Raw genomic sequence first — 23,650 nt, 5'->3', positions numbered from 1 at the left:
CTTTCCACACCTTCATGAAAAAAAAAATTCTTCGACCAAACTTTCCTTGGCTTTACTATTTGTAGGCTTTATAATGGTTGTGGTCAACAACAACAACAAAAAATGCGCTTTTCGATTCCTATCATCTGCACTCGTGGGCAAGCAACAAATCTTGAGCGGAAACGATAGTAGCCACGTTTACATTGATATGTTAGAAGTGTACCCTATTCATATGCCAATGCTTGTAACACAGCTAAGATATTCGCTCACCCTTAGCGGAAACATGCCGTATTAGGATAGTAGTGAAGACAAATGCCTCAGTTTTCGCAGCATACCTGCCATGTGTTTCAATGTCACTGGCAGCTAAGCTCGCCCATCTCCATTTCTGTCCCCTCAAAGTGGACATGGCTACGTTATTGCCGCAAACTTGCCGACATTAACGATATTATTCATTACTGATGCGGAACAAACTGTTTCAATGCATGTAATGTACTCATGAGAAGAAAAAAAATCTCGTAGGCTGTAGCGAAGCTTTGAGGTATACGTGAGTGTCGACTTTGGTGCCTTCTGTCACAAGAACAGAAGCAGTGCAGCCCATGGTGGTTACCCCAGCTTAATCTATGACAGACACTGCATGAGTTTTGCATTGTTGTCCAACTTGCTGCATCAGCAATATCCCACGTCGGCGCAAGCACACAAGCGTTCTGAGTGTTGTGACAGGTCTCTACCATGAAAATTTTCTTATCAGTGAAGACAGTTGCCAAGTGTTCGCCATTTGTGGCCTGTGCTAACAGCAGCCGGCAGTTTTCCAATTTTCTCTTTGCTAGCACCTTTGTCAGTTCATGCCTTCCCAGGAACATGTAGAAGAACACCTTGAGGTGCTTTACTCGGCTGTTCTCATTGTTGTAGCCGACACATTCAGCCCCTCTGGGGCTGGCATTGGATTCTGTTCCTCACAATTTCGTTAAGGTCACAAGTGACCACGAAGACAGGACGACCACTGCGAGCTAAGTCCTTAAATGTGCACATTTGGGAGCACAGTGGACAATCTTCAGAATAATTTTTAGAATTTTGGCAACCTCTGAAGGAGGGCGTCCGGCCTTGTTCTGTCACAAGATTGCAGGGTGACATGATTTAAGGCCAGCCAATTTCCAAAAGATAAGGAAACAGCATGAAACACTGTCAAACTACATAAGAAAGATTAAAGAAGTGGTTGAAGAAGGGATGTGGAGAAACGTTAAAAAACAAGAGGCAAAATTACCAATCAAAGTGCGTGACAGTGATTATGGCACAACCTGTGTTATGATAAGGCAGTGAAGTTATTCATATGAAGGCTTTGTTTTCACCTTATGTTTGCATTCCTCGTACTTATTGCAGCAGTGCAATAAAGTTCATTTGCTAGTCAGCATTCGTGTCTGTCTGTTTGTTCGGTCCAGGGACCACATTCTTAGTTGATCACTTTCATGAATACCATCACTTTTGTGTGACATGGCATCTGGCACGATGCCTAGCATTGTGCTGGTTGGCTTAGCCAGTCTGCGTCTACACATGTTATCCCCAAATAGTAATCGAGCGAGGATATTGCTTCTGTTTTTACATTCTGTAATTTCTGTCTAAGGTAAGGCTCGCTCTTCATCAGTTGCTTCCTTGCTTGCCCCAGCTGCAATTTTTTCATTCCCTTTGTTGCAATGGATCTGTACAATGATGATGTACAACTGGATCTGTACAACTGATGGATCTGTACAACTTGATGTCTGTCCTGCAGCGAAGGACTTCATCAGGCATCTAATCTGCGTGGATGTGGAGCGAAGATACACCTGCAGACAGGCACTTGCCCACCCTTGGTGAGTAGCTTTCTCTAAGACGTAGTGACTGAGAAAAATCAGATCACCTTCGTAGCTAAAAAGAAAAGGCTTTAGGAGACGCAAATCAGTGAGTGAAGTTCGCACAAGGCCACCGGCGCGTACAGAAGGGGAGCCATGCCTCCCCCTGCCTTTCGTGCTCAAAGGGGTTAAGACTAGCACATACATTGGATTTTGGGATAAAAAAAAACGATACGAGAAAGGGATAATTACTTTGTTACAGGTAACAGTGTTCAAGTAGCATCATTTGTAAATTAAGTATGAATACTTCCAGAATAAGGCCTTGAAGTTCGAACTAAATATGTTGTATCATTTGCTTCCTACAGAAAAGGGATGAAACATGACGAGGAAAGGGGGTAAACAAAATTATTTGCTTGAATACGAAATTACAGCTCTATATGGAATTTCGTTGGACTGAGCGAGACCTACTGCGATCAATCAGGGACTGTGGCATTATGCTGCTTAGCATGAAGATGCAGGCTCGATTCTTCATTGTGGCAACTGGAGGTCCCGATACAGTCTTTGACTATGGGACCTCCTTCTGCATACTAAATACTTGTAATGTGTCCCAACTTCTAATAATAAAATTCTGATTCTGAAATTCTGATTCTGCATTTTGCAAATACAAAAATGCTTCAGTATATACTCAGCTTTGGGCGCACATTTAAAGAATGCCAAGTGGTTGCATTCGAGAGAGGACATTAAATCTTAGTGACTCTAAGAGGCAAAATTTTAGTTTAGGGCCTGGAAATTTTCACAAAAATTGCTGAAAATGAGAAGCTAAAAACAAATTTTGAAGCATAGAGTTTCCAAATTAGAACTCTGTACCAGAAAAATATATTGCGGTTCTCTAAACTTCATCTGTTTTGAGCATCTAAAGTGGACAAACTTGACTTGTGAATTTAGGCCTTAAGTGAAATTGTTACAATGTTTATGAGCATTTTGCAAAAGTACTCGCAAATTAGTGCATTTCAGCATGGTGTATAATACATTAATTTTGTCCACTTTGGATGCATTATTAGGTGTTGCTCACAGAATTGTGGTACTGTTTTTCATTGCTGAGTTACAGAATTGTAAACTTGGGATGTACTCTCGTTTTTCTTAAATGTTGCAATTTTCACCGAATCTTGCCAAAAATAAATATTTAATAGCCTTTATAAAAACTCAGCTTCCTACTGCCCCTAGATCATATCTTTTTCTTTTAATTGAAGCAAACCTATTCAAACTTGGTGCAGTGGTTGCTGAGAAAAATTATTTCACTGTTCCCATGTATTTATTTAGCTGCTGCGTCCTCTTAAAGGGGCCCTGAAACACTTTTTGAACATAATAAGAAAACATTGCCCATCTGTAAACGAGGCTTCTGGGAGCATATGAACCAAATATTATTGCACTGTGTGCAGCAGGGAATTTACAACCTCGTGTCCAAAACTGAAAAATCGCTTGTTCTCCTCTGCAGTGTTGTCATGCAGTGTCATCACATGCGGCCTAGCCCACCAGCAGTTATATTAACTCTGATTTTGTGACTGCGAGAACATTCTCAGGATCATACCATTTGTTAATTTTGAGTTAAATAAGCGAAAAATGGATACGTCTATGATCTGAAAAAGACATAAAAATCATTTTATATGCACGTGGCCTCGAAGATAGCAGCAACATGATGCGTAGCGTAGATACCGCAGCCGTCACGAGGTTTCACAAGGAGCCCTCTCACTGGCGAAATGCTAATTTTTTGGGGCGGGGCTTTCTGAGCAGGACCACCATGCTAGTGGAGACGAAAGGAGAGAGAACGCCATTCATCAGTGCGATAAACTACGCCTAACTCTGCGTGTACTTGAAGGAGCCTAAAAACTTTTGCGGCAGGCGATTCGTGAGGCAATGCCCTTTCACAGTGAGGCCATTCTGTGATTAGATATAGAAGTGTTCAGGGCCCCTTTAAGAGCATGGTTTGTTTGATGGATGATTGCATAGTTGCAGTTAGTGTAAATACACTGTGTGCTGTTCTTGTTTAAACATACAGTAAAGTCCCGTTGACTCGAAGTGGTAGAAGCTGGGGAATATTTTGAGATAGGTGAAAAATAAGTTAAATTCGCAAAAGTATAGAGCCTTTTGAAATAAGCGCCAGTAGCCGCCATACACCAGGAGTAATATTTTTCGATAGATTGCCATTGCAAGATATTGTGCGACTGGGCACCCGATGTATGTCTACGCTTAACAGGGGATCCTTGCACAGAGCCAAGCCAGCGCCGTGGCACGTGGGCATCAAAGTGTCCAAAGCCTAGTCACGCAGTATACCGTGAAAGTCGCTCGGTCAGATCATAGTGACGCTCGTCCCGCATCAGAGTGTTTTAGTTGAGCGTTTACGGTCCCTATTCCAGTCAGACTGGCATATGCTAGCCATTTATGCACAACTGTTTTAGTTGTGCATAACTTTAGGGAACTTGAGTGCGCTTGTGCACGACACTCGTGCCGAAAGCGCAAGATCACTTCCCTTGCAGTGCTTACAAAGCCGATTGGATGGAGGGTGAGAGCGCGTCAAGTTGGCTTTTCGGTCGTTTTGCAGCATAGCTAATAGCGCACAACTCGTGTCTCGGCCGGATGCACTCATCAAATGTGAACTCTACGCTGGTCTCTGCGGTCTCTGCAGTGTCTCGGTGCGTGAGATATGAGCGGAGTGCAACATGAGGGCCGCTCAACTGAAACTATTATCGGTGATATCGCAGCCAGCCATGAACAGGGGGTGGTAAGAGTGGCGTAGAATCAAGCGGCATTCACTACAAACTCACGGCCCTGTGACTTTTTGGCAGTATCGCAGTGGTGCACAAAGTATCGATACTTTAGGGTAGCGGCCATTTCCCAACCTTCTCGCAGTTGAGATTTTGAGATATCTGCAGTGCGGCACAAAAGGGCATTTTGATATAAGAGGTCAAAGGTACGTGGAGTTAGAAAAACTTAAAAGGTTTACTTATATTTCGAGATATCCGAGTTCGAGCTAATGAGGGGTTACTGTACGTGGACAGTGGTGGCAGAAGTTGTTAATTTGCACACCTTGTGGCATTACCTAGGATATCTGGTAACACGGCCAGTGACAAGAACATCCATGGCTCCGTCAGTGAGCAACTGAAGAAGAACTTCGCCAAGACCAAATGGAGGGTGAGGGCGAATTTTGTAGAATTTCTGCATTTCAACTCGTTTTGTGAAATATGTGAATCGATGACTCCGTTGCACACGTAATTGTAGACTACCATGTTTTTCAATTTTACATTGCTTAAAATTAGGCTCGTATGAATATCAGTTTCTTGGTTTCATGTGAATAGTAATTAGTGCCGAATAATTTCGAAATGAATGGTTTCAAGTAGCTGTGGGATTTGCATAAGCCCTTTACGTAAGAGCCAGATGTCGGCAAATCTAAGAAAAGCTTTTTTTTCTTTGCTTGCAAAAATGGAAACAGGTGCAGCTCTCGAGTTGGCTTATGTTTGAAGTGACGTTATTCAAATATTTTCATGCAAAAATGCAAGTTCAGCATTTCTTACAACTCCAACTGCACAGAAAATTTGTTTACAGGCAAAATTAAACTGACTGCTGTACTGCAGTCTACTCAAGATGTTGTGGTTGAGGCTGTGGGCACGTTTTGAATTCGCCCCTCGTGTATCGTCCCAGTGGTGTGAAATGGGACCTTGTCTGCGCGGCGCCGGCAGTTTATGCTGTGTTGTGCAAATTCCGCTTGATTATTTTTGTCCACACACAAGGCTAATGTGTTCCATTCTGCAAGCACACAAACGAAAATATTTTTAAAAATTTAGCAGTGAAATTGTGGTGCGGGCTATTGTGAATTTCGACTTCAGGTGTGGTGTCTTCGCTGTGCAAATTTCGCTTTGAAGTGTGGTTTCATGGCAGCGAGACTCGTCCTACTGTGGAACCACCTTCAGGAAAAAAATTCTCTGCCTTCAGCATTGCTGGAGAGGTAGGGAACAGAGTAGCTGGCCAAAGATATGACATCTTCGATTCATGCGTCCGCAAATATAGATAGTATTTGCAAAGATTTGGGCGTCTTATATTGCTACTTACGCGGTTTATACACGTGGCTTTTTGGTTAGTGTTTTTTTTCCGGGATGTTGTAATTGTGGGTGTACGTCTATAGTACATGTAAAAATACGAAGATTCGTTTGTTTTGATAATGTCGGAAACTTTCAAATAATGAGATTCAAGCCAAAGTGAATCATTCATGCAAGTCTACCCAAATTTAGGGGCCTAAGGTTGGCCGCTGCTTTTTGAGTCGGCTGCTGGGCCAAATTGGCAAAAGCGGTGATATAGTTGGGTAGAACAATGTGTGTACATCTGAGATAAATAATAGCTTAATTGTGAATAATTTTACTATTGTAAGTGCTATGCACTGTTCATGTAGGTTCAGTATTGTCTACTGTTAAAAGGAACATCTAATTAGAGTACAATTTCTATTACTACTCAGATTAAATAAGAAAGTGTCTGCAAGGATCATTTATCATGTCATATCTACCTAGTACATCTTATGGGCTGCCAGTATTCGTGTGTTGAACTGCCTTCTCGAAACCATGTGACAAAGTATGAAATTGGTATCTTCTTTAAGTGTCATGCATACTGTGCGCGCCCATAGTTACTTTTCTTCGTCTTGGCCGAGCGCATTGGTGTGCTGCTTCTGATGAAGTTTTCGGTAGCTTGGTCAGCCTCCATCTCACTAATCAAATCTTTGAATTTTCTCGCATTAAACTATGATGAATAATATTCTGGTAATTTTTAAATACAGTAAAACCTCGTTAAACCGTACCCGCTTAAACAGTAGTTTCGTTTTAAAGGTAGTAAAGTCAGATGCCCGACTCTGTGGTCATTGAACATAATGTGTTTTGTATCTGCATAAACCGTACCAGCTTATTGTGTACGTATCGGTTAACACGTAGTGTTTCCACTTTTTGTCGCACAAACACGGCAGTGCGTCATGTCCATCGGGTCGTACAGCAGAACAACAAGCCTCAGAGATTGGAACCATAGATAAGAAAAAACGGCCTCCAAGCACCCTTTGCGTTTGCGCGTAAAGCTGCATCGACATCAACATCATTTCGGCACCGTGCCAGAGAGCGTTGTGGCGTCGTGGGAACAAGGACTCGCGTCGCTCCTGTCATGACAAAGCTTGGATAAAAAAAAGGCGCGGGGTGCTCAGCATAGAAGAAAAATAGACATCGTTCGTCCTGTCGAACGTGACACGGAGTCAGCGCTGGCATGCGACAGGGATCTACTGTTGAATACGGTGTGTGGCATTTGGGATGCGAAACAGTTCCTCAGCAGCACTGCTGCGACCGCGAAGAGATGTTGGCTACGAGGTTCGACTTTTCGCCATTGTTGCCTTTATTGTTGCCAAAGTGTTGCCTATCGACAGTAATGAGGATGACACAGAAAGCGACAGCACGGGCGATTCAGGCCCGACAGTGGCAGAAGCTGCGCCTCATGAATGCAATTGTCTGTACGAGAACAGCACACCGCATTGAAAAAGGTGCCCCGCGACATCTGCAGTGCTACCACCGTGCCTGTGCACAGAGAATATGCAACGTCAAAGAGGAATCCACTACACGAGTGCTTGCCGAGAAGAAGAGACTGGCTGAAAAGCTGGCTCGCAGCTTTTGTAAGTTTTGAGGCCGCGGCCGTCGCTGTTAGGTCGCCATGGCATCAAACAAAAATACACTTTTGCCGCGCAAAGTGAATAAATACTGCATGTATTTTCCCCTTTCATCGCACTCTTTCTGAGTTCCGTTTTTGACAGGTAAGTGGGTGACCTCATGCTATTTCGGTAAAGCAGTACTACCGTTTAGTACATACTTTTCCCGAGCTCCAGCCAACTACGGTTTAATGAGGTTTCACTGTGTTCCAAATTGATACTTAAAGGCTCAATGACACAAACTGTCTTCTGCACACAGTTGTGTACTCTCTACACCACAAAGACCGTGTCTAGCAGTAAGAGTGTTGAAGTGAGTCCTGCAGCTGCAGCCACACCTGACAAATTTCAACGCCCAGCTAACGGAGCGTTTAAAGAAAACAAAGCACCTTAAGCTGCAAAATTATAAGGCAAGCTTCACTTGCAACAGTAGGCCTGAATTCTAAATAAAACTGTCCACATGCTTTGCCTCTGAGCACAGAAATGTTGATGAAGAGGGCGCTTTATGACACATCAGCTGAGCATCATGATGTACTGCATTGCCTCCCATGTGCATTCTTATTGAAAGCCATTGGCTTGCTCTTCTCTTGTGCACACTTGCTTTCTTTGAGGTTTTACAGCGAAGCTGTTAAGGACTAGTTTGCCCAGTGTCGTGTCCGTGATTAGACGCGAAATCCCAAAGATAGCGCAATGCTGGGCCGACCCGTGGAGAAGGTGAAGCAGGCGTTAAGCACTCCCCATACATGAGCCAATCCCAAAGATAGTGCAATGCCTGGCTAACCCGCGGCGGAGGTGAAGCAGGCATTAAGCACTCACCATAAGTGTCCGATCCCGAAGATAGTGCAATGCCAGGCCGACCATCGGCGAAGGGGAAGCAGGCGTTAAGCACTCCCCATATGTGCGCCAATCGCGAAGATACTTCAAAGCCGGGCTGACCCGCGGCGGAGGTGCAGTTTGCCATTAAGGGGCCCACATACACCGCATCACTGGTCATCCTTCTTCACAGAGTGGAAGGGCGCCGAGTTTTTTTTGTGTACCTTAAGTGTTTATGGAACCTCGCAGCTAGTTACAAGGCTCTGTCAAGGAAGTTCAAGCCAATAAGTAGCATACAAGTTGTATCAAAGAAAATGCTGGGGCCTTCGAATACAGTTTTTCTCAAGTATATGTTCAGTATGTTATAATATATGCTTAAGCATATATCATAATTGTGAAATGACAGAGGGTAATTAACGAACCCGTTAATTACATATTTGCTTACTCATATTAAAAAATTGTGTCCGTCAGTGTGCAAAAACTATCTGCGCAAGCAGTAATTTCATATGTAGCACACAGTCTTTATTAAAATTACTGATAGTTTTACTTTGAAGGTGTTGTATAGTAAACATGCGAACCTTTATATTGGCCAAGCATTTAGGAACTGCGATTGGTTACAGTGCAAATGTCTATTTACAGTGAGCCAAGATTATTATTTTGTTTTTAGGAAATCTCATTTTGGATTGCGTCTCTTTTTTTTTTCGAGGTGAAAAAGCTCCAGGTTACCTTCTCTCCATCCATAGGAATTGCAAGTGTCTGGAATTGCATTGCTTAGTCAACAGAAAGCACCCAAATATTAACACAGCTTAAAGCATTATAATGTAGCCTAAATATAGTTAAACTGATTGTGGCAGTCAAGTTTTGTGATAGTTCTTCGACTGCACCTCTTATTGTTGATTCCAAGGCAGTCGTCATTTGAAGCTTGCGCCAGGCACCTAGATGGTTTTATGAAGGCTCACCATAAGCTGAACTATGTGACCAACACTGTGAAACACACTACCGTGGTAACAGTACACAGAACTACAAGAATAGAAGTGAAAGAAACAGAAAATAATTGATGAATGATTTTTCAGATTCATGTCGCAAGTTTCAACAAGTGGATTGTGTGTGCGTTACTTTATGCCTCCCTTTTAATAATGCCTCAGCAGAAGCAAAGTGGCAGAACCTCGTTAACTAATTTGCATTGCATTACACCTTGCAGCAAGCTTACAACGCAACAGCGGTAATCCGGCAGATGCGGAAGCTCGCCATGAGCAGCACGGGGTCGTCCCAAGATGGCGGTGCCCCCACGGATGCGTCCACTAGCGGACGGCCCCTGGCGGCGGCATCGTCCACAGCCGCAGTGCCCGCTAACTCCGAATGAGTCTCCTCCTCTCCACCGGCCACACTCTCTCTCTCTCATTCCAGACTGCTGTCGCCATCTCACGTTCACTCTCGTCAGCCCTTTCCCACTTCATGGTTCCTGTTGTGTTCTTTGCTGCATTTGACTGTGTTTTCTTCGCATCTCACGTGTGTGGGCATACAAGAAGTTGAGTGAATGCTGCTCTTGGTTGATAATTGTCACGCATGTGTTCTTGTCACGTGGATTGTTCTTGCATTGCATCAACCTTTGCAGAAGTTGACCAGTGGTGTTTAACCCTAAAGGGGCCCTGCAATTCACTGAAGCAGCTGCTTCCTTGCATATTTAGCCCTTCTCCTGCTCTTGTTGCTTCAAAAGTGCATCAAATTAGGCTTGGCGTGCCAGTTGCTATGCCTACGATACTTGCTGCATCATCTTGGCTGTCTCCTAACCTTTTTCGACGGCACAGCCACAAATGTGCGGCAGTCTCCATTGAAGAGCGAGACTCTACATTGGTGGATTTTTTCTCAGCTGTCCACCTGCGCAAGTGACGTGTTGACGAAAGATAGTAGCGAAGAACTTAAATGTAGGGGAAGGGCAAGCGCAATGCATTGGAGGGCCCCTTTAAGTACAGGGTGGTTCAGTATAAAATAAAACTACTGATTGATATTTAATCGACCATTACTGCACCGGTATCTGCTCATGCCTTGTTTGCTGATACTTGCTAAGTATTTCTCCCAGCGAACATTCTGTAAAGTGTTACTTTTTAAATTCTAGGGTAAAAACCGAGAGAAGGAGGCAGTCATGAACACAGATGTGTGTTGCCTTTCACATAGGTTCCTCGCTTTACAGTCTAAAGGTTACAGACCACTGGATCTGAGAAAACAGTGAATTTCCGAGTGGTTTGCGACTGTAGCCAGCAAAACCGTTCAATACTGTGTTGCACGTACTAGTGCGGGCTAGGAAACTGCGTACCAAGCAGCGGAAATGTTCAGCTTTCTTTATGTTTCACAGTCCGTAGGCTTTCGACGTCGACTGTACATACTATATACGCACTTCATTGTGAACCTCTTCTGTTGTCCACCTTTTCAAAGCATAGTGTTTTCTTTTTCATGTGCGCCTTGAACTGTGATGCCCCCATCAGCTGACAACTCACTTGTTGCTTAAAAAGAGAAATGCTACGTTGAACTAGATTTTACCATACGTTTTTGAAGCTGCAAGTAGGCAAGTAAGCCTTACCGTGACGGGTCGCCTGCTAAGAGAGAAATTAGAGCAAAAAAATCTTTCACAGTTGTATGCCAATCTGACTACTGGTGCATCAAAGTCGGTGAAGCTGTGTTCGGAAATATTAGGGGTGTGTTTGCGTGCCTGCGTGCCTTCGGCCAGGCTTGAATGTATCGGCAGTTGTTCCTGTGTTCAAGCACGATTGTGGCTGGCTGTTCTTAATGACAGATCTCATGAAGATTGCGTTGCGATGTCAGTGCGACAGCTTTCACCGCTAAAGCCATACAAATTATTACCTGACCTCCAATGTGGAGCTGGCATAATGTAACGTGAGAAACTAAAATTATGAATTACTGGTTAAAAACACTGTGCACAGAAGTTGTGGCCCTGAATGCTGTAAGGTACACAATTTCTTGACATTTCAGTAGTCTGAGTTAACATCTTGAATCATTGTCGTGCTGGGATGGTTTCGTATGCACATACCATTACCCCCCCGTCTATTTGGAAGTTTGTGATACACCCCAGCGAGAGATGTTGAACCACTCTTGAAGCAAATTGTATCATTATTTGTCGCATAGAAAGAATGAAGCTGAAAAAGTTAACCGGGATAACACCACAGTTTAGGCATCTATGGTTTGTATGTTGCTTGTGAATGCTTGTTTCTTATTGCTCTAGAACGCTCAAGTATCAGATTTCTTTGTAATCTACCTCACACCTGTGTGCACTCACATCACCATCATGATGTTATGCGCATCCTGCCTGTGTCATCTTTTCTTTAGACGCTATTGGAAAGGTGCCCTGAAATGCCTTGTCAGCGGGTGTAAAATATGCAGCAGTGTTAGTTGGGGTGCACCGTCCAGGGTGCATTATCTGGAATGAAAAGTTATCTGGAATGAAAATGATGTGAGCAAATGTATTAGGGAGTCGACCGTTGCTTTCCCTCCTTCTCTTGCCAAATGAGCCGTTCCCTACATCTGTGCTATCATGCCTTGCTGCATGCTTGTTTTGTTTTTTAGACAGTGTACGGCTCTCTCCTTGATTCATGTGCATTGTCTGATTCAGCATGGTTTGAGCATTTTTGTGGCAACTAGTGAGCCATGGTAATTAAAGAACCTGACCCAAGCAGTGCTGTCAGGCATGTGCTGAATCGAAGAAAAAGCCAAAACCATTACAGTTGAACCTCGATATAATGAACCCAGATATATAACAAATTGTTAGATATAATATAGTAAATCTGACGTTTTCTTGCTAATGTCAGCATGTAATGAATATGTGCTTATAACAACTATTGATATGACGAAGGTATTTTCGTGTTGGGTGTGGCTTTCTCACGAGGCAACTTGACTGTGCCGCAGCTGGTCACCTTCAGGCGCGGTTGAAAGTCCTTCGGAATTGTCCCACAACTTTGGTCAGGCTTTTGCAATTATACAGAGCACGCACACGCATAAAGTTTCCTGCAGAAGTTAATAGAGAGAGCTGTGGCACCGGGATGTTTCAGCTACCTTGGAAAAGTTGGGTAGTGCATAAATTTGTCTAGTCTTCTTGTGGCTTCAGACATACTTGTGGTGTTATTTACCACGCTTTTCTAAAGCTCCAAGGAACTATATTTTTCTAAATGTGTGAATGCAGTAAGTTTCTGTGCAAGTGCATTAACAATAGCTTGTTGCTTGTGTAAGACATCTTGTTGAAAACGACAAAATTGCAGTATCACAGGCCATTTGAAGCTAGAGGGGTGAAGTTAAGGCAAATTTGTGTACTGCCTTGCTGGCTGAACCACCATAATTGTAGCTGTGAGAGACACTACTGCCCGGCTTCCCCTTAGTAACTTTTGTAGAAAACTCGATGCTGGCCTTAGTATGGCGCTCGAGGGCACACAAGGCATTTGGAAATTCTGTGAACATTGTTGTGCCACAGCCAAATGTAGCATTTGTAAAATGGCCTTTGACATAACTGCAGGAGCAACATGTGGAGGTCCGATGCTTTGAAATGAAATTTATCTGTGTCATCGAGTCTTGGAGCCTTGTTCGTATATTTTTTTTCTTTTTTTGGAGGCTCCCCTTTCATCATTTTTATGCCATGCGGACTCTTTTCGGCTCCCCTTATCTGCGGTGCACACTGTCATGTCACCACTTGTGTCATGCTGTCCAACCACGATGACCTGTCTTGTGGCCACGGGTGGATGGTGTGTCATTCATAGTTGTTGAAGGGGGAAAGACATTAACACTTACCTTACCCCCTTTTTCGTTTGCGGTTTGTACTGTTTGCAGTATAAGATCATGTGGCACTTGATTAAGCTTACTTGGTTCAGCTCTTCGTTATAGTACCTAGTTTCAACTGTAACGGCAAGCTGTCATGGGTGGCTTTCCGGTGGGCTGGAGTCCCTCTTAGAAAGATTGTTAGGGGCTCTGATTTCTCTGTTTGGTAGCACCACTCATAGGCTTTGGGCAAAAGCTAAGCAAGGAAAATAAAGAACAATCAAATGGCTTACGGATGCCTATCAGCGTATGTTAGTTGCTGTACATTAGTACAGCACTTAGCCTAAAAGGGAAACATTGTCGTCCACGTGACAGTAGCACGTAGCTAGAAAGGAGATCTGTAAGGATTTTCTTTGAAACTCATATTGGATATCCTTTGTAGGCATGTGCTGCCACTGGGTAAATGACAGTCTCTTTCCTTTCACAAAATCTCCTCCAGCATGCAGATTTATGCAGAACGAGTTCGTGTATTAAGTTTCTCCATTCGAGTTGTCAGTAGATTTAGCCTCACTCTGCAATCTGCTAACCTCCTGTTTAGTTCAGATGGTAGAGCAAATGCGCTGGAAAGGCGTTGGTCCTGGATTCGATTCCCAGATCAGGATGAATTTTTCTTAAGTTGCAACACCTTTTTTCTTAGAAATCTGTGTGGGTTTCCTTTGTAGCTTCATGCTAGTGTTGGGCTGATGACAAATCTTTCCATCCGTGAAACTTTCTCGCCCTCGTGGGATTCTGCAGAACTAAATTGCCATGCTCGGTACTTTAATGGCAATCCATGACTGCCCATTACGTGCGATGAAGGTTTACAGCACCTCCCTCCCCCTTTCCCCCACCTCGACAAAGGCAGGTGGATGCACAGTTGCATTTCTCCAAGGGAGAAGCATGCCTTTTCTTCCTCATCGAGTTCCTTTTAATTTATGCATCAGCCATCCACTTCTCTTTGGTGCAGTTACACACAGCCTTTCTTGTTGGTGCGAGAATGTTCCCTTGCCGAAGTGAGTGTTTGCCAACATCATCATTGCCTCGTCATATTGACACTCATCTGAACTTTTTCTTCTTGCGAGTGGAGAGGTGGCCGTCGTTTCTCTAAGAGAAATAGGGAGTCTAGGTTGGCAACAATGTGATATGTGCCAAACAGGAAGCACGCGCAGTGTGGCATACGTGTTCACACAGCCGTGTTCCTTGGACGGACAAGCGGACGGAGTCGACAGAGGGCTTGGATGCTAGTCTTTGCAGGTTTCTAAGAAAACGTCGAGAAGGAGGAGGAGCTTTTCGTCCCACGCTCGCGGTTTTCTTACGCACATTTGCGCGACATTCTGTATTTCTTCTTTTCTTCTTTTTCCAATGTATATTCTGATTACGCTTCACTTGCATCTCTAGCACACTCTGCAAAGCATGTTCCGATGATTTCACCTTCGTGTGTGTCACTGATGGTGTCCCGTTTCTTCACGCGTTTCTTGCACGCGTATAAAGAACACTCCGAAAACTGGTGTGCGCTTCAGGAGGAGGGTTCACTCTTTTTCCCTCGCATGTGTTTCAGCAGTGTTTTACAGAAGCGGATAGGACTCTGCGCCCTTGTCTTGGAGCCCTCATAAGAAATTTGGTGTCGGAGTAACCAATGGCCGTGTTTAATTTTCTAAACACGAAAAGAAGAAAGAAAAGGAAAGGTCAGCTTTGGAATTTTCTTTCTTCCTTTCTTTTGCTTGAAGTGCGGTTTCATTTCTCTATCCGCTTCGTCGAGGCTAAGCTTTCTTAGGCGCTTGTTCTGAAAGCATTTTTGTCTAGATGCTCTGGGTGGCTCTTTTGTTCTGGTGGCAGGCTTTTTTTCTTTCTTTAGTGTTGCCACCCATTGGGTAGCCCACAAGTCCTTTCTTGTTCCATAATGCCGCAGGTGTTTGCAGCGGCGGAGCAAGAAAGGAAACAGTGTCGATCACACAACCTCGGGGAGCGCTCACGTAAGCCCCTGGCAAAACGCAAGCGGCATGCCGATCTTTTTATGCAGCCCATTCTTGTCGTCAAAACACCTGACACCACGCGCATATGCGTGAATGACCCTAGTGAACACTTTGGGGGTGCCAATACTGCCAACTCAAAAAAGGAAAAAAAGAAAACTGGTTGCATCCTTTGTCTTTAAAATGCCCTGTTAGCTGTATGCTGTCTGCATACGATATCCGGCTTCCAAATCAAGCAGGCTTCAAGTTGTATTATGAACTCTGAACAGTGCAGCAAAACTGGCTGTTCTTGCATGTGTCGGCACTGCTTTTACATACTACCTTGCACTTAAGGCGTTTTAAACAAAGCGAGTCGGGCATAACTGCCGCTGGAACAAGCTCAGTAGGTTGGTAACTAGCAATACAGTACTACATAACGTTTGGGGCAGAAGAGAATGTCTCAAAATTAAATCATCTGAGGGAGGGGGGCTTTGAGAAGTAAATAGACAAATGGAGTGCATGAATAATTCGGCAGACATGTGATGCCTGGCGTGCATTGAGTAAAGTTTCGTAGTTATGACATAGTTGAATTGCGCTGCGTAAGAACTGTCCTGAGCTCAATGCAACACCGTGAAAAAGAATTCATGGAGGGTAGGTTAACGAGGAACACATGGAAAACATATGGAGAAAGCTTTTGGCCCGAGTTCAGATGTTAAGTACAGTGGAGAGAAGGTTAGCATCAGAAATCTAAAAAGAAAAGCTGAGAATTTGTAAAAAAAAAAGTACATATATTTTGACATAAAATAATTTCTCAATTGCAATGAGATAGGGAGAAGTGTGTTTTTAATAGTCGAAGGTAACTAATTCGAAAGGGATATTGTTGAGGATGACAAATAGATGTGAAAAAATGTTTAGCAAAACATTTTTGCCAGTAATGAATACATTTGTTCCTCAGACCCTTGTTTTTTTTTTTTGCATTTGAAGGCAATTACATTCATATGCAATTAATAGGAATTGTTTTTTTTTTTTTGCTCAGAAAGGCTAGCAGAAGCTCGTAAGAGACAGCTTGCCGACATTCCGGAAGCTTACTTAATAATGGTGAATAAACGGCGGCCAAAATAACGACCAATTGCTTAGTTACTATACGTAACTAGTTGCTTAGTTATTTTTTGTAACTAAACAGGTTTCCTGTCCTCCGGGCAGATGAAAGCTTTCCACCAGTTGCAAGGTGCTTGATCATTGTGGTTATAGTACATATTAAAATAACGCATAATGCCTCGCAAATAACGAACATAGATGTGGGTTGGGAAATCCTAGCCTGTGTTGGCACCTTGAAAGTGTTGGCTTACTTCCCTTGAAGTATAGTATATTCTACCGAGCGTACAAACCATTGCCACTATGCACGATTTCCTTAAGTTTCGGTGCGTTTCAGTCGAATTGAACGCAAAACTGGATTATCCTGAATCTAGATTTCCTTGCTTGCTTCTGATTATTTGTATGCCTGTGTTGCTGCAAAGTACGTTTCAGTTCTTACCGTAAATTCACTGCATTACCCGGGCCATTTCAAATTGGCGAGAAACGATTCACGTAGTGTTTCCTTCACTTTTGCGTGTATTTGTATGTTTGTGGGTGCTTGCTTTCAGAATAATAATAATGACTAAACAGAAAGTGGCATGTACTGCTTTGCAGAGAATTGTACAGCAATTGCCCAGCAGGTGAGGCGTACGACAACCCCCTTCCCTTTGTTCCCACATTGTACCATACATCTGTGCGATGATGTAAATAACTTTGTTTCTGTTTCTTCTTATTTTGTACATGTTCAATACCATGCTTTGATAAGCGCTTTGAAGTTACCTTTGATAGGACCCATTGCTTGTCGCATAAAGCCTTCACCTATTTTTTTCTCTCTCCTTTGTATTTTTTTTTTGTAGCACAGCATAATAATTAACTAGATGGCAGAGACAACTGTTGCGTGTTTGTTCATTTTGTGCGTTACTGTACGCACATTATTGATAGCTGGCCCTTGCTTAGCATTGCTCGTTGCTGAGGAAATCCCCTAGCGAAGCAATAAGTGTGCACCATGTAACTGACATAGGCTTTGCATGTTACATATGCTTATAATGTTGTAGCCGAATGCCCCAAAATGAGAAAAAGTATGACATGTATTGTGCAGATGATGATGCAGCACACAATGGAAACATGCTGTACATAAAATGGTATTAATGCTTGTCCTGCTCAAACATGATGACATGCCCATTTTTGCTTGGACATTTCTTACCGAGGCTTTCATTGTCTGTTTCCTTTTCCTATAAATTTTTTATTTCAAAGCAGTTTTTCTCATAGACGATGATTTTGTATGCTAGCACGCCAGTTGTTTGAATATGGAAAGGGAACACTTGATCTATACTCAAGCAATGATTAGTGTCTCACTTGTATAAGTTTTGACCCCACAACTGCTGAAGCGCTAGCAATCTTGTTGGAAGAAGCTTGCCCCAATGTGTTTTTTTTTCTTGGTTTTTCACAAGGACCTATGATCAAGTGCTCCCCATTACATATTCTTCTCTGCTGTACACTGAGAAAATATTTTCAATGTGTTCCTCATCAAGCCCATGCTTTTCTGGTAACCTCATTTGCGAAATAACTGAATGCCCTGTTCAGTTCTGCAATGTGTATGTCAGCTGTGCAAATCTCACGTTCAAATTTGGTCACAAAGCATAGCCTGCATTGAGGGTCTAACCCTCCTCGAAGTGTTCACTTTATGTTTTAATCGAAAGTTGCATTTTCTTGTTGCGAGGGTGACGCACAACACTAGCGAGGCACGTGTGTTTTGGTTCACTAGTCACGGGTTCACATTGTGTACGATGTTCCAAAGGGCAAGTAGCACTGTCCTTATGGCATCGCCATTGCCTCCTTTTTTCTTTCTTTGTTTGCTGGACAAGAAAAGTGTGCATGACAGATGTGCAACTTTGTGTCAAGAAACTTGATCAACTTTTAACCACCCTTCCTTGAGCCCTCTCTCCCATAAGCCTCGTTACTGTTATCATTCCGGCACAGTTCTCGCATGTCCTTTAAGAAGACTGGGGCTCATATAGGAGCATGACTCGTTGCTTGCCAACGTGTTTCAAGCACGGTTCAAAGTGCCGGAGAGAGTCATCCATGTGTATCTACAGTCTAGTTCATTGTTGAAGGGAACGTGCAGTAATCCACCCCCATCATCGGGCTTGTGTAGCTAGAGGTCGGCAGGTGTACTGACATGCCCCACGCGTGGTTAAGGAACTGATGTTGTCTGCTGCAGGTCGTCTGGTGAATACACTGGATCATTTGTGCTTGCCACAGAGGGGTGTTCGCTTGTGCCCTTCAGCAGTGAAACTCTCTGTATGGTTTCCTTGAAATACTGCCATACCATAAAGGGGCCCTGTGACTGGTTAACTAAATTTCTAGTTACCTCTCACATGAAAGTGCACTGCCTCACGAAGACTCCCTTTTGCAAAAAACTTGCCGGAGGTGCTTTGCAGGAATAACATCACTAAGAAACCCGAGCTCACTGTGGTAGCCCAGTGACCATGGTGTTGCCCACGCTGCTGGGATCGGGATTGTGGGGTTGATCCTGGCCGTGGCCGCTGCATTCTGATTGGGTGTGTAGTGCAAAAACGCTTGTGGACTGTGCATGGGGTGCACATTAGAAAACCCTAGGTGGTCGAAATTTATCCAGTGCCCCCACTACAGCATGCCTCATGATGTTATTTGTGGGACAAGGAATAAGGTTATTGTAATTAAATTTGCCCTCTTCACTACCCGAAAGCATTTCCTTGAAGGTGTTTAGTTCCTTTCTGTAGTTCTGGAAGTGCGCTGTTTGCATTAAAGGCTCTATGCCAACAAGTCCTGTCTCGCACCATTCATTGCTTCTTGGCATTTGTGATATGGTGGAGACGTTTGTGCAGGAAACACTCTGCTGAGTAGTTCAAACAAAACAGGTTCGCAGGTAGACGGTGACTTGCGATCGAGTGGTCGAACAGGTGAAGTCTCAGGTACCTGGAGCCAACGTTTAGCCAAAGGGACTTGTCTTTATTGGGGCAACAACAGCTTCACACTGCGAGGAATTGTTGCCCTGACGTAGGAGACATGCTTCTTTGTCGAAGCGCTGGATATAGCTACCCGAGACATCCCCTATTCAACCACTGATGATCACGCAATCATAGGTCGCTACACTGTGCTTTCTCTCCTGTTATTTTTTCTACATATTGGATTTTTGACATGCAGTCTTTTATGCTTGTTTGATTTGACTTCTCCACTGCTCCCGCCTTTTATTCTTGCTCAACAGTTGTTTGTTTCCTGCGCTTCTATGCACACTGTGGCACCAGTCATTCAAAACATGTTGAAAACATGGTCCCTAGTGGTCACCTCAGTGCCCCATGATGATCCGGTGCAGTTTTAATTAGCATGCTAGCCTATCCTGTTTCATGAGGGGATTGCCTTGCTGCAATAAACCACCTTACAGTAGAACCACATTATGTCATTCAGGGAGCTGCACAGAACGGCTGTAAGAGCTTTGAAAATGTAATTAGTGAGAAAGCCGGCTGCAGAAAGACTGACACTCGGCACAGGGACCAGGATAACTTGATGTAGCAACCAGGAAAACTTGACAATGCTGAGCAGGGTTCCACTGTACAACTACACTTTAACCCCTCTCTGATCACGTGGCACAGCTGATAGCCTTGTCAGCATGATGGGGACAACTTCAAAAAGTACATAGGAAATGCATCCAAGGCATGGTCACGGGTGATGAAGATGAAATGATCGGCTGTGGACGAATGAGGAAACCTCAGGCCGAAGCTATTCTTTCGAAAAAGGGACTTCATCAGGCCATAAAGAAAAGGGGTTTTATATTACACCCTTTGGCTTTGTGTATTGTAAACACACATTGTTACTTGTGTGCAGTATGCCAACAATTAATAGCTAATGCCACCGTCTTAGTCTAGTAACAATATCATGCATGTGTGGAATGTTAATTTCATAGTTAAGCAACAGTGTCATGCATGCGTGGTTGCCTTGGATTGTGCCGTGCCCCTTGCCAGGTACGTAAAAGCCTTTGCCAGAAGTAATCACTGCTCTTTCTTGAAGTCTCTTGCCTCCCCTTTCTTCCACGTTGGTTCCCTTCGATTGTCTGACCATTGGGCGCACATGGCTACGCAGCAAGAGGTTCATCAGGACTTGTCTTCATCAGGAACTGATGCAGACAGGTCTGCTTGTTGAAATGTTGGCTATAGCCTGAGGCTTTCCCTGTTTGGCCATTGGTTAAGGCTGTGTAAGACATTGTTTGTTGATAAGAGCAGCCATGTGGCCACTTCTGCTTCATGCAGTAACATTATTATGTATGGTGCAGTTTACTGATTGTGTTGAAATGACCGTTGCAGGGCCCCTTTAATTATGGCATGAAGTGGCGTGCCTGAAAAGCATGCCATTTTAACACTACTGAGCAACCTGCCTTTGTAAGTGTTAAGAGCGGGCACTTTGCCATTCGTTTCTACACGGTGCTGATAACACTTGTGGGCGTGCGCTGTGGCAGAGGGAGGAAGAAAAACAACCACAGTGTGTTTAGTTAGATGAAAGGAATTCTTTTTTTTGTTGTTGTATCTTATAAGGAGTTGCTCTCCGGTGTTCTTTATTTTTAGAAATTGACGAGCTGGTACATAAAATATTTTTGTGTTCACGTGATGGCTGGGGCTCATCTGAGTGCCTCATTAATCTCCACATTTTCAAGCACATCACATTAAGTGTAGCCATTACTCTCTGTTCACTCTTACTGCTCTGCTCTGTATTTCGAGCTCTTGAAGCACTTTATGAGTAATAATGAGTGGATTGAAATATTGTGTCTTGCTGTTATGTGCTGATGTGTGGGAATGTCACAACTTGCACATGTGCAGTAAAGATTGTATGTACATAACTTTGTGTGTGAGAGTGTGTGCCGGACTGCTAAATCTTGTCAAGAGGTCTTTGTTGGTCATCCACGGCATACTTTTACACTGCAGAAGACAACACGTATGAGAAGAAAAGACAACACGACTGCTGACCTTGAGAGAGAAAAACAAAAGCAAATTGAAAGTGTTTCGAAACCTCCATTAGCATGTCAAAACCACACCATTTTTATTGTTTAATTGAAAATTTGTCATATATGTGCTTGTGTTTTTCATGTGTCTTTCTGGTTCATGTTTTCTGCACTGTAAATGTGCATTATAATCTACGGATTAAAAAGAAGGTTGCCTGGATGCCAACCACATCGAATGCTTTCATGATGTTTTGCCCATGTTTTTAGTTTTTTGACTCGAGAAAATGTTTTTGAAAGGTATGCTTCTACTGTACGAATTGTGCCAGCCAGTGTGAGCTTTCTGCGAGGCAGGGTATCCCCAAAGTTTTACCACAGTGCTAAACTTTCCAGCATATCAAAACGCAATGTCACTATGCGTGTTAGTATTTCATACCTCAGATCTTCTTGTTGGTCTATGCGGGCTTTAAACAAAGCAAAAAAAAGAATTGTAATAAGCCTAGCCTTTGAACCAGTGCATAAAAAGCTTTCTGGGCGGGGTAGAGCAGAGGAACCTATTTCCAGATTTGAAAATTAATTCTCACATGCCAAAGGTTGAAAGCTCACCTACATTGATCATGTAGGAAAATACTAGAGTGCTTAATGCTAAAGGTGTTTCGAAACAGTTCGACGATAAATGAGGTTCCAAGATTCCCACGCAGCATTGCGTAAAATAGGTCAGGATAAGGGACAAGCTTTAAGTAGAGAAATTGTGGGAGAAAGGGCAATGAAAAGCCATAATTTGCTTGATTTTTAGCTTCCTATTCTGTTAGTAAAAAAAAAATATTCTGTTTTGATGTAATTTCAGTATAACAATATTATCACATGGTGTCTACCAAATTCTCTGTGACCATGTTTGCTTGTGCCAGAGTGAAGGTAGCGACTTATCCAAATTTTCCTAAAGCATTTCCTCTCTTCTCACGTAATTATTGTGCTCTAAGAGGTTTATATTTGCCATTATTTCATTATTATAAAGTGCTTCACTAAATATTTTGTTGTCTTGCAGAATATTTCCTTTTCTTTTTTACCTTGAGAGTCTCCTACTTAGTTTCATTGGCAAGTCAATTGGTATTTTTTAGACTTGCATCACAAATATAAATCAGTGTAGTACATTGCTTTCTGCTTGTCAGATCAATGTTTGAGATTGTGGGCAAACTATTGATGGACATTGTCAACAACCGCACACATCATAAAAGATTCCCCCCCGGTGGTGCTAATGTAAACATTTCTTTACGTTTTGACACTGTGAAGCTGTTGAGATTGTATTGTGTCGAGGTGTGCCAGTAAGTGTTGGTTGGAATTAGGAGCATGCAATGTTCCAGGTTCGAGGGTGCTAACGACTGAACGGTATTACGACACTATCAATGAGAATTCACAATGCCTTGTGTCATTTGCCCAGTTCCTGTCTCTTCGGACGCAATTCTGAACAGGAGACGTGTAGTGGCACAAGAAAAAAAATGCAAAAAACAATTTCTCTACTCTCCCCCGCCGCCCACATTCTGAACTGTATGTCTGCGTCCCAAAGTGAAATCCTGGTATTAGTGACAAGTGGACAGGCTTGTCACATACTACCAATAGTATATATAAATATATACAAATATGTGTATCTATATATATATAAATATATTGTGTATACTCCCCAAGCCTACGCGCAAACAGGACATGTAGCTGTATGAGCCCTGTCTGCAGTGGTTTCTGGTTGACCTTCAAGTAGTGAACAATGAATGACTAGTCATTGCCTCTTCCAAACTGTAGCTATAACATCTGTTTCTTAACACAGATATATGCTGTCCTTTCTTTCCCTCCCCCTCCCCTTATTTCTTTACTCTGCTGTAGCCTCTTTAAGCGAATAAATTTAAATTTTGCCATTTTTACATGCTGTCATTGGTCAATGAAGGGACACTTTGCGGTGTTACTACTCATGTGAGAGAGGCACTGTCTGTAATAAAAGCTGGAGATGTTTGCCTGGTTGACAGCCTGGCACGCTACTCGGGGGAAAGCAGAACACTAGAGGGCATAGACAATACATTTGGGAATCCATGTTGCATAAGTGTTATCCCTCCATTATGTTTCTTTTTCTGTGTACCTAACAGTTGTCTCATGCAATAACTTTCCTTTGAATAAGTCCTTATGCAAGTAGGTAATTGTAATGCAATTATTTGCTACTTTGTATGAGTTGAATATCGTTTCATTGCTAATAAATAGAGAATTTAATGCTTGTGGCTTCCGAATGTTAGGTTTAAATATAAATTTTCTTCAAAAGGCATTTTTCATTTTTATTTTCTGAGATAACATCGTGTAGTCCTTTATTGCAAGGGTAATTATGCTTTTGTGCCATATTAAAAAATTCATAATTTGTAGCATTTGCCATGCTGTATGAAACCGAAGCTAAGAATTTTGTTTTCACATTCTCATAAATTTTATTTCCTACTTTAGTGATACGTCAATTTACTCTTTGACTTTTGTTTGCATAAATGCATTTCTGATA

The 23,650-nt window shown here is 42.9% G+C and overlaps 1 protein-coding gene across 1 annotated transcript in view; it reads left to right on the top strand.

The window, feature by feature from the left end:
* Nucleotides 1–23,036, top strand: part of CaMKI (Calcium/calmodulin-dependent protein kinase I) — a 71,776-nt gene extending 48,740 nt beyond the window's left edge. The window contains exons 8-10 of the mRNA XM_075668832.1: nt 1,745–1,823; nt 4,904–4,991; nt 9,536–23,036. Of these exons, the coding sequence (XP_075524947.1) occupies nt 1,745–1,823; nt 4,904–4,991; nt 9,536–9,697 (329 nt within the window). The 3' untranslated portion in view covers nt 9,698–23,036. The remainder of the gene's footprint in view (nt 1–1,744; nt 1,824–4,903; nt 4,992–9,535) is intronic.
* The last annotated feature ends 614 nt before the right edge of the window (nt 23,037–23,650 follow it).

Source organism: Dermacentor variabilis, chromosome 9 (assembly GCF_050947875.1).
Source record: "Dermacentor variabilis isolate Ectoservices chromosome 9, ASM5094787v1, whole genome shotgun sequence".
NCBI classification, from domain to species: domain Eukaryota; kingdom Metazoa; phylum Arthropoda; class Arachnida; order Ixodida; family Ixodidae; genus Dermacentor; species Dermacentor variabilis.
The sequence above is the reverse complement of the archived record's forward strand: the minus strand, read 5'-3'. Positions and strand labels throughout refer to the sequence as shown.